The sequence below is a fragment of the Schistocerca americana genome, chromosome 2 (genome assembly GCF_021461395.2).
Source record: "Schistocerca americana isolate TAMUIC-IGC-003095 chromosome 2, iqSchAmer2.1, whole genome shotgun sequence".
Classification (NCBI taxonomy): domain Eukaryota; kingdom Metazoa; phylum Arthropoda; class Insecta; order Orthoptera; family Acrididae; genus Schistocerca; species Schistocerca americana.
The window spans coordinates 572,057,560-572,077,330 of NC_060120.1; the positions used below are offsets into that span (position 1 = coordinate 572,057,560).

Here is a 19,771-nt window from a genome sequence, read left to right on the forward strand (position 1 = left end):
GACACTGCAGATGGAAGGTCATTAATACATAATAAGAACAACAAGGGACATAAAATAGAGCCCTGGGGAACCCCTTGTCTGATGGTTTCATATTTTGAATGACTATTGTTATGTGGTAAGCCTGATACAGACACACAGCTTGCTACTCCTGTTATCCCATAATATTTTAACTTTTATATAAGGATATCACGCTTAACACAATCAAAAGCTTTAGCCAGATCACAGTATATTCCAAGTGGTAATAACTTCTGATTTATTGATTCTAATATATCATCTGTAAAAGTTAATATAGCTTGATCAGTTGACAATCCTTTCCGAAATCCAAACTGATTGTGAATGAGAATATTTTTCTGTACTAAGTGTTTATAAAGTCTATTATACATAACCCTTTCAAACACTTTTGAAAATATCGCCAATAATGAAATGGGATGGAAGTTTTCCACTGATGATTTCTCTCCTTTTTTGTGTAATGGTTTGACAATAGCATATTTAAGCCTATGTGAAAAAGTACCACTGTGTAGGGATTCACTACATAAGTAACTCAGTATGTCACAAAGTTCTGAGGAGCAACATTTAATTATGGTAGTGCTGATTTCATTATAACCACTGGAACATTTGTTTTTAAGAGATCTAATAATATTAAAAATCTCTTTCGGTGAGGTAGGATATAGGTGAATTTTGTCAAACTTCTGCGGAAATATATTTTTAAAATATTTTAAGCTGTCTTTTGAGGAACTATGGAAATCTAAGTAGTCTGCTACTGAAAGGAAAAAGTTGTTGAAAGTGTCTGCAATTTTGGAGGTATCTCTAATCAACTCATTATTTACATTTAACATAATTTCCTCATTTGCCTGATTAGTTTTTCCTGTTTCACTTTTTACTATGTTCCATATAGTTTTTATCTTGTTATTAGAGGCATTTATTTTTTCTTGAAAATAAATACATTTTGAGGTTCTGATTACTTTGTTTAAAATTTTACAATATAATTTGTAATGTGATTTAGCTCTGCAGTCATCGTTTTTCCTTGACATTAAGTACAGTCTTCTTTTTGTTTTGCCAGATACTTTTATTCCATTCGTAATCCAAGGTTTTGAAACATTTACTCTATTTGCGTTGATTACTTTCTTAGGGCAGCAATTTTCAATGTGACCTATGACTGTATTAGAGAAAAAGTTATATTTTTCATTTACTGCAGGTGAATTGTATACATCTTTCCAGTCTGTATTCCTCAAACAGTATTTTATACCTTCAATAAATGTTTCATTTATTATTCGTATAGTTTCTGCCTTCCTGTTATTAGTTGAATCAGACCCCACTATATTAAATGTAAGAAACTGGGCATCATGATCTGCCATTAAATATTGGATTTATACTACAATTTGCTAGTGTGGTAGTATCTATGAAAATGTTATCAATAGCAGTGCTGCTGGTACCCATAACCCTGGTTGGAAACTGTACTAAGGGAATGAGATTATAAGAAGTGGTAAGAGACTCTAGTATGGATCTTGAGTAACTATCCTCCAGAAAATTTAAATTAGAATCTCCACTTAGTATGAGTTCATTATTTTTAGAAGTTAAGACATTTAATATTGCATCAAGCTGTTTCGTGAATAGCTGGAAATTACCAGTTGGAGCCCTGTATATTGTGACTATAATTATTTCTACTTTGTGTGTTTCTACTTGTGAGGCACATGTTTCAAAAATGCTGATCACTACAGTATTTAAGAATGTCAATGTTTTTATAATTGTGACCCTTTCTAATGTAAGTGGTAACTCCTCCTTTCTCCATCCCTTTTCTACAATACTTTGGAGCTAAGGTATACCCTTCCATATTAAGCATTTCAATTTCACTACCTAAATGATGTTCAGAAATACAAATAATATCAAAAGGATTTGTAGACTGTAACTCATCTAAACAGATCTGAAATTCATTAATTTTGTTTTTTAAGTCTCTGATATTTTGATGGAGCAAATTTAATGTTACTTTTTTTTTGTCTCCACAAGTACTATGCTCAACATTTTCAGATACATCTTGTTTCAATATCAAATGTGCCAAATAGCTTTCCATCCATCCCACTACCCAGTGCAGTTTCTCTTTGTTATTATTCTCTAACATTTTACTTTACTTAATGTCTGTCCTTTCCTTTCTCTTCTTTCCTATGTTTGATTGTCACCTTCCAATCTGCACGTGAATTGACTTCCATGCCACCCAGTATAAACAATCTTAACCACGCGCAACACAAGGCTATGTGACCACACCAACTGTTGGTTAGCATCTCATGTCCCACATTCTTTCTGTTGATACAACTATTCCTGGAGCTTCAAATTGATCACACTACCTCCCTTCACCCTCACAATTTTTGCATGTTTTTCTGTACCTTCCTGGGCCACACAAACTTCGTTATATCCCTCACATAAACACACCCTTCCCCCTGCTCCACCTTCCCTTATTCAAACACACACATCTTGACATAATATAATAGAATTACACATGCTGCCACTTCTCTTCACACATATCCACCCACAGACCTGCATCCCACTATTATCATTTTTTTTGTTTATTTTTCTCTTTGATCCCTTGTTTTTCACATTGATTTCAGTTTGTTTTCATCTTGTACTAAATGCCTTACTCCCTCAGGTTTCACCTTTTTCCACTATATGACTGTTTCACCCTTTTTGTGTTTTTTTTTCCATGTGTTTTTATACTTTTTGTATCCTCCACCATGGATCCTTGCTCCTTTCATTTGTGCTGATATAGAAAAGTTTCCCTGTCCCAGCTGGAAACCAGTTTCACATACTGTTCCTGTATTGCTGCATAGCTCATGGAATCCACACCAACAAAAGGCCTTATCATCAAATTGTCCAATTCCAGCAGATACCCCTCATTCCACAATAACATCTACCTTTTCAAATTCCATCAGTCCATAGTCCTCACCAACCTAGTCCTGCAAAATCATATAAATGAGGCCCAAACCTCTTTGCAATACATCCTCTTCATCTATTAATTATCCAACTCTGCAATACAAAATTTCTGCATTGCATCTGGCAGACTGAAACAATTGCTTTTCAGGAACTAGAGCAGCAAGCACAATGCTACCTCCAAAAACTCTCCAATTTGTTCATCTTAAACTCTCACCTTTGACTACCACTAATCACTACCCCTACTACAAAAGCCTCAATGAAACCTACCATCTTAGTTGCCAAGCCCTGCCTTGCAAACCTACCACACTGTCAGAAAGTTTGTCCAAAAAAAAAATGTGTGTATGTTTTCTAATGCAGAAGCAAGGCTTTGTCCTCAGGCTAAAATATAGCAGTCTTTTTCATTATTGTAGCGATCTAGCATTTCCATAATGTTCATGTGTTCCCCTTTCTCATTCATAAGGAAATGATGGGCCTATATGCAAAACTAATATGTATGCTAGAGATGCTAAATGAAATGTTTAGACTGAGTACCCAATTATGCAAATCATGGTTCCAGAGAGAGAAAGGTAACTAAAACATCTGTCTGGAACATTTTTTTTAGTCTGTCATCACACTCTAGGATGTTTTAATATGCATACTCACATGAGGCATAATTGTTAAGCTTTAATCATCACCTTGAAAAATAGTTTACTTAATTTTTTTGTTTGTTTGTCGGTACATGTCTGTGGTGCTGGTAAACATCAAGATCATCATGACACAATACCACATCACACTGCTAGAAGAGCCACAACAAAATGGCACAGCTCACTGATACAGTGGAGTATCAGCCAGTAATTTGTTTTCTATATATAGAAGGGAACAATGCTGCAATAATTCATAATGAGTTTGTACAAGTATACAGCAACAATTCCCTGCCACATGACACAACAGTTGGTGAGGGGAGGGAGGAGGGGGGCAGCAGATGCTTCCAGTGTGGTCAGACAAGTCAACTGATCAAGAACAAAGAATCAGACCATCTCTATGTGAAGAACCAGCAATAGCATTGGAGTGGAGGGCCTTGCACTTGAATACCAGTCCATCACAATTTAGGTAATAGTGGAAAAGGTGAAAATTAGTCATGGATCAGTTTTCCATTTCTTGAACCTGACACTCGTATGTTGACACCAAAGACCACCAAACCAAGGCAGAAGCTGAAATGTTGCAGCTGTGTCAGTCTAAACCAGGTGACTTCTTTAGCTGCCTAATCACATCACATGTTAGTCACCTGCTTCAACAAACAATGTATCTAGCCTATTTTACTAAAATCCTCAACAGTTAAGAATGCAGAGGGCAGTGACTTTTTTCTTAACACAGAAAATGTGTGATACTCAATTGTGTTCCTGAAAATGTTCTGTTTCTGAACTTCTTTTTATCAACCGTGATCTAATTTCTCTCATTTCAGATACCGTTCAGTAGGTTTTTTTTTCTTTTTTTGTGGTACCTCATTTTTGTGTATACTGTCGAGCGCCCATACCATCCAGAATCATTACCTTATTATTGTGTTCAGCAACCGCCACCTTCAATGTGCATGTCTGCCCACATTAGACCACAAAAAATTATTGTATCTAGTGGTTCCAGATTTTTAAAGTAACATATTAAAAAAATTACATAGAGAACACAGATTTCTACAAAAGACCAAACCACTGAATTTATACCGGCTCTTGGTTTATTTAGATAAAACGTTGATTCATGCACAAACTAATGTAAATAAATGTCACAAAATACTGGTGTGCATGGTATATTCTTGAATAAATGTTCTGATCACTGTGTAAACATTGCTAGAAATTCATCATGTGACAGTGTTATGCTTCAAAGGACAACAAAGCACTTGCTGTTGCAATGTTTAGTGCTCTCCTTCATGGGTATAAATATGAGTTTTTCATGTTGCTGGTAAGCACTTCCATTCTATTTCCTGTTAATACCCATTTAGCAGTGATGCATAGCATTACATCCATTTTAAATACTCCTGTCAAAAACTGATTAACTGTCTATGTTTACAGGAGAACCAACCACCATACTTAAAATAAATGAAAAGTAAAATAAAATCATACATACGATCTCCTATCTCGTTAAAGTGACACTGTGGAAGAATAAAGTGGAAACTTCCAAATTCCATAGTATCTCTGTTCTGGTCTTTCAGGAAGTAGTCTACTTTCATTTGTTCTCCATAAAGATCATTTTCATGCCATATGCAGTCATAAAACAACATAAAGTTGTCATTTATACTAGCATTATGGATAAATTGTACGCAGGAAACATAATTCTTCCCCTCAATTTTGAATCTAAAGGCAGCTTCTGAAAAGAAACATATGATAAGCGAGCTGAGTTCATTCAAATGTATTTCTCTTATAAAATACAAAGATTGAAACTATTGGTACTCATCTGTTCACACAATTAAAAAAGTACACAGTCCTCAGCATAGATTTATAATATAGTACTGTTATAATTTTAATTAATAATGTCACTGAACAAAAACTTCAGATTTTGTTTATGAGTTTCAAATTACTGTAATTTGATTTAAAACAGTTATTTTGTTTTAAATTTTGCTAGGACTTCAAAAGTGGGAAGAGTGGCTGCTCAATGTTTTACTTATATGAAGTTATTGCTCATAAAATAATCATTAAATGGTACATCAATTAATCATGGTCTGTATTCAGAAATATATGGGTCAGCTTCATTTCATATTTTGAATTTACATTATAACGTATTGTAGATGTTAACAAAACAAAATAGTAGTTTAGGATGATATACTTTATGATAACTTATAATTATCAGTTTTATACAAATGCATAAACCATCAAGTGAGACGTTGGTCAATAATAAAGAAGTTAAAAATATACTTTGATGTTACTGAAGGGCTGATTCACTCATGAAACTTACACAGAATTGTTGCAACAGAAAAATCATTCTTAAGAGCAAACCAAAACAAACATCAGTTCAATGGAAAATCAGTCCAAAGTTGCAAATTTCACTTTTTTTATTCATTTGGTGACTGGGTTCGGGTCATACACATTTTCAAATCATCATAACATAGTCAAAAATGGTATTTCAAAACACACAAAAACCATGTCAAAAATGTTCTTGGCTTTGGTATTTTCAGAAATATCATTTTTGACCATGTTATGGCGATTTGTAAATGGGGCCTGTGACCAAACTAGTCACTGAGTGAAAGTGAAATTTGTAACTTTGGACTGGTTTTTGTTGTACTGATTAACAGAAGTTGTTAACCCACAGCTGTTCCAGTATGCTGGAAGTTTGAATAAATAAACATATCAGAAATTAAAAACAAAACAAAAAATACTCTGTATTGTCAGGTACTTAATAACTGAATGAAAATAACCAATTTTTGAAAATAAATACCAGGTGTTGTAATTGTGACATAAAGTCATGCAGGAACAATGCAGCATTACTGCAAATTAATATGAGTGCTGCAAAATTGCTGAATTGCTTGCTAAATGAAATGTCACTATAGTCAGATCCATGAATGATGGCAGTTTGCACATGTTGAGGCACAGACGAGGACTGCATTGTTGACAATTCCAAGTGACAATTGTGTTAGGTGCATGTGCTTGCTTTCCACTTGAAAAAACTATATATCCTACAAATTATGTCTCTCCCTTGCTTATGCAGAATGTATCACTTACCATCACCATCAGCAATAATAACTCGCAACAAATGGAATAAAAATTCACTAAACAATTCACTACAATCATGTTTAATCCTCACATTAGCTACAGCATTCAGAACAGAGTGCTCAAAACACTCCTGAATGCTCACTGGCTGTCAGAGAATGCATGACATAGTTGCGCAGAACACGCCGTTCGACAGCCACCTATTGTTGCGAGTTATTATTGCTGATGGTGATGGTAAGTGATACATTCTGCATAAGCAAGGGAGAGACATAATTTGTAGGATATATAGTTTTTTCAAGTGGAAAGCAAGCACACGCACCTAACACAATTGTCACTTGGAATCATCAACAACCAACTATAGTTAAAAAAACCAGGGTTTGTATATCTTATGCATATTATTTTATAAGTCTATCCTACTGATTGCATTTTATACCAAAGTAAAAATTGTTTTACAGTGTGTTGCTTAACTTTCTTGCTTTGTATACCTTTCTGTGAGTTATAAAATCTACTCACCAAGTGATAGTAGAACACACACATAAAAGACTGTTGTGGCTGGCAAGTTTTCAGAGCCAGTGGCTCCTCCTTCACACAGAAGGGTTGAAGGGGAAGGAAGAAGGGTGAAGGAAAAGAACTGAAGAAGTCTAGCAAAAGGGGTAGGTTTTGGGAAAATCACCTGGAACCACAGGTCAGGGTGAGAAGGAAGAGACTTCTTGGTATGAAACGGGTGGCAGCTGTCAAAGTGGAGGTATTGCTGGTGGTTAGTAGGTTTGATATGGACAGAGATACTGGTATAGCCATCTTTGAGGTAGAGCTTAACATTTAGGAAGGTGGTTTGTTGGGTTGTGTAGGACCAGGTGAAGCAAATGGGGGAGAAATAGTTGAGATTCTGGAAGAAAGTGGATAGGGTGCCCTCACCCTCAATCCAGATGGCAACTAGGGAGGAGGTTGTTGGTTTGGAATCTGTCGGGCATCACCATGTCACCATGACCAACAGTATCCTCAATCTCCTCCCAGTCCCTCACCTCATGGCTCATATCCCTGTAATAGACGTGGACGCAAGACTTGTCCCATACATCCTTGCAACACCACCTACTCCAGTCCGGTCACAAACATCACCTATCCCATCAAAGGCAGGGCCACCTGTGAAATCAGTCATGTAATCTACAAGCTAAGCTGTAATCACTGTGCTGTATTCTATGTGAGCAAGACAACCAACAAGCTGTCTGTCCATGTGAATGGCCACCGACAAGCTGTGGCCAAGAAACAACTGGACCACCCTAGTGCAGAGCATGCCGCCCAATTCAACATTCTTAATTTCAACAACTGCTTCAAACTCTGTGTCATATGGATACTTCCCACCAACACCAGCTTTTCTGAGTTGTGCAGGTGGGAGCTCTCCCTGCAGTATATCCTACATTCCCGTAACCCTCCTGGCCTCAACCTTCATTAGTCATCACCCATCCAACCCCTTCCTTGTTCCCACTCCAGCACTACACAGCCCTCTATTCCACCAAAGCACCCAGTATTTTTACTTCTCTCCTTTCCTGCTATCCCCCCTCACCCCCCACCTCTCCCCAGCCCTCCATTTAACCTCCTGTCTGCACCTAGCTGTCCTTCCCTCTCTCCACCTCATCCCTGCATGCTCCGCGGCAGCAATTCACCATCCCCCACCTCTACCCTGCTATCCCTCCCCCTCTTTGCCCCAGCCTCCTCCTCACCCCCAACCCGTTGCCTCTCCCATCATGCACTGCTGCTGCTGCTCACAGTGTGGCTTCAGCTGCCGGAGACTGCAGTCGTGCGTGTGTGTGTGTGTGTGTGTGTGTGTGTGTGTGTGTGTGTGTGTGTGTGTCAGCTATTTTTGAGAAAGGTGTTGTTGGCCGAAAGTTTATTTTGTGACAGTCTTTTTGTTGTGCCTATCTGCAACTCAGCATCTCCACTATATGGTGAGTAGCAACTATCCTTTCCATCCTGGATTTTCCACTGTTTGACTTTCATGGTATATCTTCATATCTGCTGAATAGTCTCTTTCGCCTCCTTAAATGGTACATCATGCTTTAGTGTAAGTGCTATGGTTTGTGCTGCATGTGCACAAACATGTACAATGTTATACAATTCTTTGTGAGTGCTGCCAGGTAGACATGACATCAGGTCTGAACAGCAGGTGGAATTTGACAATTCCACATGCTCCCAGCCTCACTGTGTGGGTCTGCTGCACCCATCCTGCATGCTGTCAGTGCAATTCCAAGTGGCCTCTTCAGTACTGTGCATGTAAACCATATGTCACACGTGACCAGTATCAGTTACCTCTACTCTCTCTATAGTACCTCATGTCAGAGGCACCATGTTCAGCAACTGAGTGTTCCAGCGTTCTTTTGGTCACAATCTGGCACTGGATATTTGTACAGACAGACAGTCTTTTAGTTGTTGTAAAATGCAACACAGTGGTTGCAACTTATTTGGTAGATCACATGGCTGCTTTCGCAGGTGGCCCTGTCTTGATGGAATAGGAGTCGCCTGTAACAGGACTGGAGTAGGAATATTCCTCTTGTGACTCAGTAGCACTCATGATGGAGCAACTGAACCACACTCTTTGGTAGGGCTTTGGCACTCACAAAGGAGTGAGGTAAATGAAAATTGTGATGGATATCTTGCAGTACTGCACTGTTATAGCCAGTATCTAGTAAGATACGTTTTGAAAGTAGATGCACTGTCTTTGTAAGAAAGAGTGAAAGTTAATAATAGTGTGTTCTGCTGAAGCTGTAAGGACAGCTGAAAAGGCACTATGAATTTTGGTGAAATGTGGAAGGAGAATTATTTATTACAATGCCCAACAAGGAGGGGAGGAGGGTATGAAATGAAACTTCATGGTTTGAGCGGGTACATGCTGTTATTTCAGTGATTATGAAATTAAGTCACATTTACAAAGAACCTAGTAGTATGAGCCCACTTATCATTATGATGTTGCACCCCTCTGGCCTGGCCACATGATCTTATCTTGTTGGGAAGGGAGTCATAAAGCTGTTCTATCCTCACTGCATTCTTAACTGTCATTGATATCCTGGATAATGGCACTAGAACTGTGTTGACATCTGAGGTGGTCCCACGTATGTTATGTCAGGGACAGATCTGGGGTTCTTGCCTGTCACAAGAATGTCTTAACTTTACACAGACAGCTCACATGTCGTTATGCATTGTCCTTTTGAAAAATAGTCCCACAATACTGTTGCATAAGCCATCACATCAAAAGTAACACATGATGATGCAAGACATCCATGATGTACTGATTTCTTTGCTGTCTGAGTTCCTTCAATTACTACCAGCTGTGACCTGTCATCATACTTGGCTCCCCACACCATGATGCCTGCAGTAACAACACTGTGCGTCTCCAAAACGTTGGAAGACTGGGAACTATCCTCAGGTCACTGCCATACTTTTTGATGATGGTTATGCAGAACAGTCCAGAACCATGACTTATTGCTGAACATAATGCAATGCCATTCATCAGCAGTTCATGCTTCTTTGTCATGCCACTAAAGTGTTTGAGAATTTCTGCATAAATTCTAGAACCACTCAGCCTTCCACCATCTTGAACACACGATATTTTAGATGTGAGTGTGAGAAAGGAATCCTATCGACTGTGCATCACCTGTCTGTGTGTGCAGGTGTGAAATCAGTTGAGAGCAAAAGGTCAACACAGCAGTTGAACGGCACCAACAAGTACTTGTCAGGCAATCCTTGTGATTCATAGTGAAAGCACACAGAAGAACCAAGGACTTTCTGTGTTATTCGGTGCTGTTTGTAATTGTGACTATTGATAGTGACATAAGAACAATTTAACTCTGAATTGTGAAAATAACTCATATCTTGGACTTGCTGGAGGCAAGACATATTTTTACAATATGTTTGTAGTAGAGACATGGTTGTAAAGCCAACTCTTTTCTAAATGGACTTAAATCTGTTTCTAATGTGAGACGATACGAGTTACTTATGAGAAGTTAAATGTTTATGTGTGAAGTGTGAATTTTGATCTTATGAAGCTCAAATATATCAATAGTTATAGAAAAGTATTCTTTGAGTACCAAATTATTTTGCAAGTGGTGAGAGAGTATTTAAGGTTCCTGTAACTAGCATCATTCTTCGGAGAAGAAGTTTATAAAGATTCCAAAAGCAGAGAAGAAGATCGGCTGTATACACCAAGTAAGCTGACTCATATAAAAGAAGTGGGAAGTTTGCACATACACTTCACACACTCTTAGTCATCAAAAACGTTAGAATGTGGCAACCATGACAGGACTTTAAAAACAGGAATTTTAAAACCAAAAACAAGAAAGGTGTATGTTGTATGTTGCCATAACAACCACACCAAATGCGATAAAGATTTTGCTCCGAGACTTCAGAACATGACTGAGTATTCAAAAGAGAAAAAAATCTAAATTGAGAAATAGTGGAAAAGATTCCAGTGTGTTTCTTTAACAAGATATATGCTGAGGTCACTCTGATTAAGAAGATCTGGTGTAGAGAGTACACAGCTGTCACAAGTAACATGGGGACGCAGACACTAAAACCAAAATCCAACGCCACCGGCACCAGTTGCTGTTCACTGGTGCTGACCTGCTTCCACTTCTGCTCACCAACACCTATGTGGAAACCAACAACTGCCGTCATTGGCACCAGTTGCTGTTCAGCAGTACTAATCACACATCCGCTCATTGATGCTGCCCAGATTCTATGCCATGTTAGTGTAAAACACAACTTTATTGTTTTAATACAATGTGGTATAAACCATTTAATGAACTTTATTAATGTACACTCCTGGAAATGGAAAAAAGAACACATTGACACCGGTGTGTCAGACCCACCATACTTGCTCCGGACACTGCGAGAGGGCTGTACAAGCAATGATCACACGCACGGCACAGCGGACACACCAGGAACCGCGGTGTTGCCCGTCGAATGGCGCTAGCTGTGCAGCATTTGTGCACCACCGCCGTCAGTGTCAGCCAGTTTGCCGTGGCATACGGAGCTCCATCGCAGTCTTTAACACTGGTAGCATGCCGCGACAGCGTGGACGTGAACCGTATGTGCAGTTGACGGACTTTGAGCGAGGGCGTATAGTGGGCATGCGGGAGGCCGGGTGGACGTACCGCCGAATTGCTCAACACGTGGGGCGTGAGGTCTCCACAGTACATCGATGTTGTCGCCAGTGGCCGGCGGAAGGTGCACGTGCCCGTCGACCTGGGACCGGACCGCAACGACGCACGGATGCACGCCAAGACCGTAGGATCCTACGCAGTGCCGTACGGGACCGCACCGCCACTTCCCAGCAAATTAGGGACACTGTTGCTCCTGGGGTATCGGCGAGGACCATTCGCAACCGTCTCCATGAAGCTGGGCTACGGTCCCGCACACCGTTAGGCCATCTTCCGCTCACGCCCCAACATCGTGCAGCCCGCCTCCAGTGGTGTCGCGACAGGCGTGAATGGAGGGATGAATGGAGACGTGTCGTCTTCAGCGATGAGAGTCGCTTCTGCCTTGGTGCCAATGATGGTCATATGCGTGTTTGGCGCCGTGCAGGTGAGCGCCACAATCAGGACTACATACGACCGAGGCACACAGGGCCAACACCCGGCATCATGGTGTGGGGAGCGATCTCCTACACTGGCCGTACACCACTGGTGATCGTCGAGGGGACACTGAATAGTGCACGGTACATCCAAACCGTCATCGAACCCATCGTTCTACCATTCCTAGACCGCCAAGGGAACTTGCTGTTCCAACAGGACAATGCACGTCCGCATGTATCCCGTGCCATCCAACGTGCTCTAGAAGGTGTAAGTCAACTACCCTGGCCAGCAAGATCTCCGGATCTGTCCCCCATTGAGCATGTTTGGGACTGGATGAAGCGTCGTCTCACGCGGACTGCACGTCCAGCACGAACGCTGGTCCAACTGAGGCGCCAGGTGGAAATGGCATGGCAAGCCGTTCCACAGGACTACATCCAGCATCTCTACGATCGTCTCCATGGGAGAATAGCAGCCTGCATTGCTGCGAAAGGTGGATATACACTGTACTAGTGCCGACATTGTGCATGCTCTGTTGCCTGTGTCTATGTGCCTGTGGTTCTGTCAGTGTGATCATGTGATGTATCTGATCCCAGGAATGTGTCAATAAAGTTTCCCCTTCCTGGGACAATGAATTCACGGTGTTCTTATTTCAATTTCCAGGAGTGTAGTTATTATACTTAAAGTTAATTTAAAATGCTCACAAGGTCTAAAGCTTGTAAAATTATGGATCACGTTCAGCAAGTTAGAGAGATGTCAGAACCGGCCATGGCTATGAGAATTACTAAATAAGGGCCTGACTGGTCTGAGTCAGTAAATCTAATTAAAGCTCAGAATCTTAAGACAGACTCATTACATTCTAACTAAAATGCTCAGAGGGAAGCTTTGAACACCCAAAGTCTTAAGTTCGACTCAGTAAATGCTCAATTAAATGAAGCTTTAAATGTTCAGAGTCTGCAGTTAAATTCTAAACTAGATGCACAGAGTGCGACTTTAAGTAGAGAACTAGACTCGGTGAAGTCCCAACTGAATGTCCAAACAATGGATTTAGGATTGTTAAATGTTAAAGTCGACTCACAGAGCAAAGAATTTGATAATCTATGCAAAGGCATGGATGCTTTAAAGACTGAATTTGACACCTTGAATAGTAAAGTAGAGGATTTGAAATTAGAATTAAAGAAAGAATTAACCAATTCATTGGATATTCATGCAAATCAACTGTTCACTGACTTTAGTCAGAAACAGAATGATCAATTAAATGTAATAAAGTAGAATCAGAAATCAGTGAAAAATTAGGATCTTTCGAAAATGTGTGTAAAGTTAAATTTAGTGCTGTAAAGTAGGGACTGAGTATTTTAAAAGAAAGTGTAGATAAGCAGAGTGAGTTAATTCCTGTCATTCAATCACAAATTACATGTGTAAGTACACGAGTGGATAATGTAGAAAGAAGCTATAAAGAGAAAATAGCAAGCCCTGATATCATAAATGTAAGTAATTTGGAAGGACAATTTGAAGGGGTCATAGACTGAAAAGTCACCAGGAGAACAACATCTGGGAACGTGTCACTATGGCTTCTCCCAAACTTACTGATACCAGAAATGACATAGACAAACTCTGGAGAGAATTCAAACTTATACAGGATCAAGTAGAAAAACGAGTAACTTCACCTAATGTGGTGTTAGCTAGTGAAGTAGTGACTGATTTGCAGTGGGGAGACTTTCAAAAGAACTTTAAAGAGAAGTACTGGTCTGCACTTGCTCAAGTGAAGTTAATATCAGATCCATGGGATCTGGGTGGAGTCATCTAATCCCCCCAGGGATGTTAACATTCTGAGTTAACGGGCGGAGTGACAACCGTCGGATCCCGAGTTGTTTTTGGTGTTTCTTCCCATATAGTTTTCCCGCACCAAATTCCTTTAAAATCTTAAACTATTCTGTAGTCTATTCTAGAATCTTAAACTATCCTGTAATCTTTACTGTACTCTGTTCCAAAATCTTAAACTATCATGTAATCTTTACTTGGTAAACTGGATATGACAATAAAACAAATACAAATTTAGATGAAATAAATGGAATAAGAATATTATGTTTGTGAAAAATATAACATAATGTGATGAACTGAACAGCTGTTATACTGTAGTGTATAATTTTCTACTTTGTATAGAATTTTTTATACCTTTTAAAAGATGCGATGTAGATGGGAGGGTTTGTATAAAGTTTTAAAGGGGTGGGTAATATAGATGAAAGCATGATTTACCACAAACAGATACATCATGGCTAACACAAAACACCCATCACACCTTTCAGACAACCCTCACAAACAAGTGTGCCTGATTCTTCACCATTTGCCGTTTCCATAGGGTCGCTAAGATTTCCTTCGGGGACCTCAAGGGTGAAGGTGGGAACGCCCATTCTGTAGGAGATGATTTAACACCAAACCTCCTCTGGTGTCTCACCCAAGTACCTGCGAGGTAGGGATCCTAGGGAAGCGGGGTGGGTAGGGGACCTATCTATTTTTCCACGAACACACATCCGCATACACACAAGAAGACATACGTGCACACACATATATATATATATGAAAACTACGACAGTTCTACATCACTTCATCACTTATACATATACATAAGTATCTAAAAAACTAGGACAATTCTAAATCGAGTATATATGAGAAGGAGGCATGAGCGAAGGAAAAGAATGCAAGTAAGAGTGGAATTGGTCATGGTAGTCATGTAAGAAAAGTCAGTATAATAAATACTCTGATAAAGTGACAAATTGTAGCATAGTGGGGTTCTAATAGCCTGAGTAAACATTTTATCTATTGAATAGTGTATACAGACATGGCATCTACTGGAAGTATAGAAGTTAATACATATAGGAGGACTCTAGGGATTAGATGAAGTATTAAGAAGTATATGCAGAGTGTAGAGAAGATTTATAACTTTACCAAAAAATACTTAATTTATAGTATGCATAGGAATGTGTACTGGGGTAAAGAACCATGAGGCCGACTCAGACAGGATGAGGGGGCATACCTAACATTTGCTAAGTACACTGGGCAGGCATACCTACTTGGAGACAGGATGACCTATGGCCTGAAAAAACAGGAATGTTTGATAAAGGGGCATACCTTCCAGAATAGAAAGAGGAAGTGCTCTCATAAGGTCAACCCACAAGCATGGTATTGCTACTGATCCTAGGGAAAAGGGACAGTATTGTGACAAAAGTCACAAAATTTTGTAGAGATTATTCTGGAAAGTTTGAATTCTAGGCACAACGAGCATTATTACATTTTATGTAAGTTCACGAGTGTCAAAAAGAACACTTTCATTTTGCCCAGAGTTCCTCTAAACTACAACTGATAATGAAGCTAGTACATACTAAAAAAAGGTAGTATAAAGGATAGAAATAATAGAATACTCAAGTGTCTTGAACACCTGAAGTTTACAATCAGAAATAAGGAAAGAGTCCACACAATTCTTAAATATTATAAAAGATGACTAAAAACACAAAACATGTTCAGGTCTTGATGTCAAGGTGAAATAAGAACAGAATAAAGGAACGCTCAACTAAGATTGTTCTAGAGAAAAAAAAGATTGTTGTTGAAGTGGAAGGTGTATGTAGAAACACGTACGAGTAAAGTATATTGCTATCATATGAAATGTTGTTGTGAGTGATGTTATGTACATAATGATTATGTATAAAATATCGTGTGTCCAATCTGAAGGGGGGGATATGCAGTGTTTCGAGAATTTCTGCGTAAATTCTAGAACCACTTGGCCTTCCACCATCTCAAACACATGATATTGTAGACATGAGTGGGAGAAAGAAACCCTATCTACCGTGCATCACCTGTCTGTGTGTGCAAGTGAATCAGTTGCGAGCAAAACGTCGACGCGGTAGCTGAACGGCACTGGCAGGTACTTGGCAGGCGATCCATTGAAGTCGTAGTGAGAGCACACAGAAGAAGCAAGGACCTTTTGTGTTATTCAGTGCTGTTTGTACTTGTGACTATTGTTAGTGACAAAAGAACAATTAAGATTCTGAATTTTGAAAATAACTCTTATCTTGGACTTGCTGGAGGCAAGACGTATTTTTACGATATGTTTGTAGTAGAGACATGGTTGTAAAGCCAACTCTTTTCTAAATGGACTTAAATCTGTTTCTAATGTAACACATACAAGTTACTTACAAGAAGTTAAATGTTTATGCGTAAAGTGTGAACTCTGTTCTTAAGAAGCTCAAATATACCAATAGTTATTGAAAAGTATTCTTCGAGTACCGAATTATTTCACAAGTGGTGAGAGAGCCTTGAAGGTTCCTGTAACCAGCATCATTCTTCGGAGAAGAAGTTTAGAGAGATTCCAGAAGCTGGTTATTCAGAGAAGAAGATCGGCTGTATACACCAAGTAAGTAGACTCATATAAGAGAAGTGAGAAGTTTGCACATAGACTTCACACACGCTTAGTTGTCAAAAACGTTAGACCACCACTCCAAAAGCAGCTATTTTTGTTTTGGTGTCAACAGCAGCCTGCACATGGAATGGTAATTCCACAGTCCAGCTGCTACTACTCTCTATCCAATGGGGGTTGTTACAATGAATTTTGTAGAGAGACCATTACTTGTTCTCACATGGCAGGTGTAGATGTGAATGTGTTATGATGTTCTCGGTGCACAATATGGCTGTCATCTTTAGTACAGCTCAGACATAAGTGACCAGAATAATAATGACAGGTATGCCTGCACAAGGCAATGTGTCACAGTGGTTAAATTACTGGACTCATTTTGGGGGGACAATACTTCAAATCCCCATCTGTCCATCCAAATTCAGGTTACTCCTGATTTCCCTAAATTGCCCCAGCAAGTGCTTGGATGGTTCCTATGAAAGGGATCAGCTGACTTTTTTTATCCTTCAAACATTCTGAACTTGTGCTCCATCTTTAATGACTTTTATGTTGATAGAACATTAAACCCTAACCTTCCTTTCTTCCTTTTGAGTATACTTGCCCTGATTTTGCCATGCTGACCAACATCAGACCACTGTCACAGGCAAATGCACCAAAAATCTGGAAACTCAGACCACTGTCACAGCCAAATGCACCACAAATCTGGAAGCTACACAATTCAATACTCCAGTCAAACAGAGACCAACACTGAGGCCCCTCTCAAACTATGTCAGGTGCTGAAAACACCTCAAATGCACACACATTTTCTCCATGTCCTTCATAGTGATAACTCAGCATCTTATGCTGTTCATGTATCTCACATATCCCACCAGGCATGGTAACAACACTAAACATGAACAGCACTAATACAATGTGGGGCCCATTCTATCTGCCATTGAGAATTGCAACTCTAATCATTTACATACCCACTGAAGTTACATTGACATCTGTACATGGCCTTCGGGTTTCCCACTTTTTTGACAGACAGTGTCATATGAGAACTATCATATCAGAATTAACAAAATAATAATTGAAGAATATGAAGGAATAGTATGTAATTTTTAATGTTAGGGTTTTGTTAGGTACCTTGTCAGTGGACAATCAGAAGTTATAAGAAAAAGTAAAGTAAAAGTAAAGTGATATTTTTTAAAGTAATATATACTATGCATCACACAAACTGGTAAAACTAAGTAAACAACGCATGCTGTCACACAAACAAATTAACACACTAGGTCATTGGCACAATAGTCAGATTAGTACCCATTAAAAAAAGAAAAGCCTCAATATGTATGCTCCATCCACATTCACATTTTAGTGACTGTTCAAGTTAAAAATGAACTCCTCACAAAAAAGAATTGGATAAATATGCTAAGAAACATCAGATTGAAGCAAGGACATGGCATAATGAGAGATCAGTAGATAAATCAAGAGAATAAAATGAATATAATGTAAAGAAGTAAATATTTATAATGGCATGATTTTGGTTTGTGACTAATTTTCTTTCATTGAAATTACTAGTATGTATTCTCTTTCAGAATAATAGTACACCATGAACATAATCTTCCTTGTAATTTGGGTATTTTCTTTCTCTCTATGTGTATCTTATAAAGTATTTAAGACTTATTGTTATAAAATCATATGGGAAACTGAACTGAAAGAATGTAGACTGACATTAATATTGAATTTATATAATAGGCATTAAATGACATGAAAAGATTAATTAATTGCATTTTGAAGATAAGTTTGTATATAATATGAACAACTATCAAGCAACAGAAAATAATTAGCATGGTTTATATAAATTTACAGATGTAGAATTCTTCTCTTTGTTTTTTCCATGTCATTGAGGAAGTAGACACTGAATTGTGGTAGCAAAAAGGACTCGATCCAAGGACATATAAATGCTGGGGGACAACCTAAGAAATGGACTCAGAGAAGGAAACTAAACTAAGTATAGTTAGTGGCAAGGATAGCGGAAATGGAGAGGTATGAAAAAAATTTAAAAAAGTGGCTTCATATAAAGTACCAAGTTTTTGACACTTTTAAAAAAATTGCAGAAGTCCTCAAATGTTCAACACACAGATTATATGGATGCATCAAATTGTAATTGATAATTCTGCACTTTTTAACATTTTTAAAAAAATTTCATTTTGCATGACAATGATTAGCTTGCCATATCTTGCAATATCTATATGTAAACGTATGATATATGTAACGGTCAGTGGTAACCTGGCCAAAATTTCTGTATATTTAATGTTTTGTGACAACCTGTGGTTTGTTATGATTTGACTGAACTAAAAATTTATTGTGATTTTTAAAAAATTGGATTATCCAGTTAGCTATTTATAATGTCTATCTATATAATCCAATGTGTGGTGAGGAGATGCAGCAAGCTGAAATAACTCCGTCTTGCTACAGTTCTGCTCCTTAAATACATAATTTTTTGTCCATTACAAATGCAATACATATACCATGTGTACATATAGCAGCAAAATTTTTATTTATGCTGCTGCGACAGTGTAAGTTTAAGTGTATGAATGTGTGTACTTTTGCTGGAGAAAGAGCCACAGTTGGAAAGCTAATAAATGCCATTTACTGTTAAATGTGCTTACACTTCACACAAAAGTCTGCTAAAGGTGAGTGGTTGCTTTTCCTTTATTTTATGTATTGTTCCATCCAAGAATTTCCAGTGTTGTTATTCAGTATTTCATAAGTTATTCATAGTCAACATTTCCATTTTCCAGGCTGTTCCAAACTTAAAATGTAATCACCTCAAAATTCTACTTTAATAGTTTTTTAGCTGCAATTACTCTGATTCCAAATATGAATAATTTCACTAAAATAATTTGTTAGTTAATAAAATATTCAAATTATAGAAATTGCCTTTCTACATTATTCTTTAAAGGCTTTGTAAATCCCAGTAGACATTAAAATTTCTACATCATGGTAAACAACACCTATATGTGATTAAATAGACCTTCCTGAGTAGTAACTGATAATACTCTTCTGGGATATGCAGCCAGATAATGTAGTCATCTTGACTCAGTATTTCAATGGACCAACAGGCCACTATCTTCATATGAGTATGCTGATGCATAATCTCGCTGGAACTGTGTTTTACAAGAGTTAACAGCAAGACTGTACATCAGCACACTCACCTGAAGATGGTGGCC

General features: G+C 38.4%; 1 protein-coding gene across 3 annotated transcripts in view; it reads right to left on the minus strand.

Annotated features, from left to right (window-relative positions):
* LOC124595801 overlaps nucleotides 1-19,771 on the minus strand; it is a 285,104-nt gene that overhangs the window by 128,557 nt on the left and 136,776 nt on the right. For all 3 annotated transcript variants that reach the window (XM_047134690.1, XM_047134691.1, XM_047134692.1), the window contains exon 6: nucleotides 5,017-5,256. In XM_047134690.1, the coding sequence (XP_046990646.1) occupies nucleotides 5,017-5,256 (240 nt within the window). The remainder of the gene's footprint in view (nucleotides 1-5,016; nucleotides 5,257-19,771) is intronic.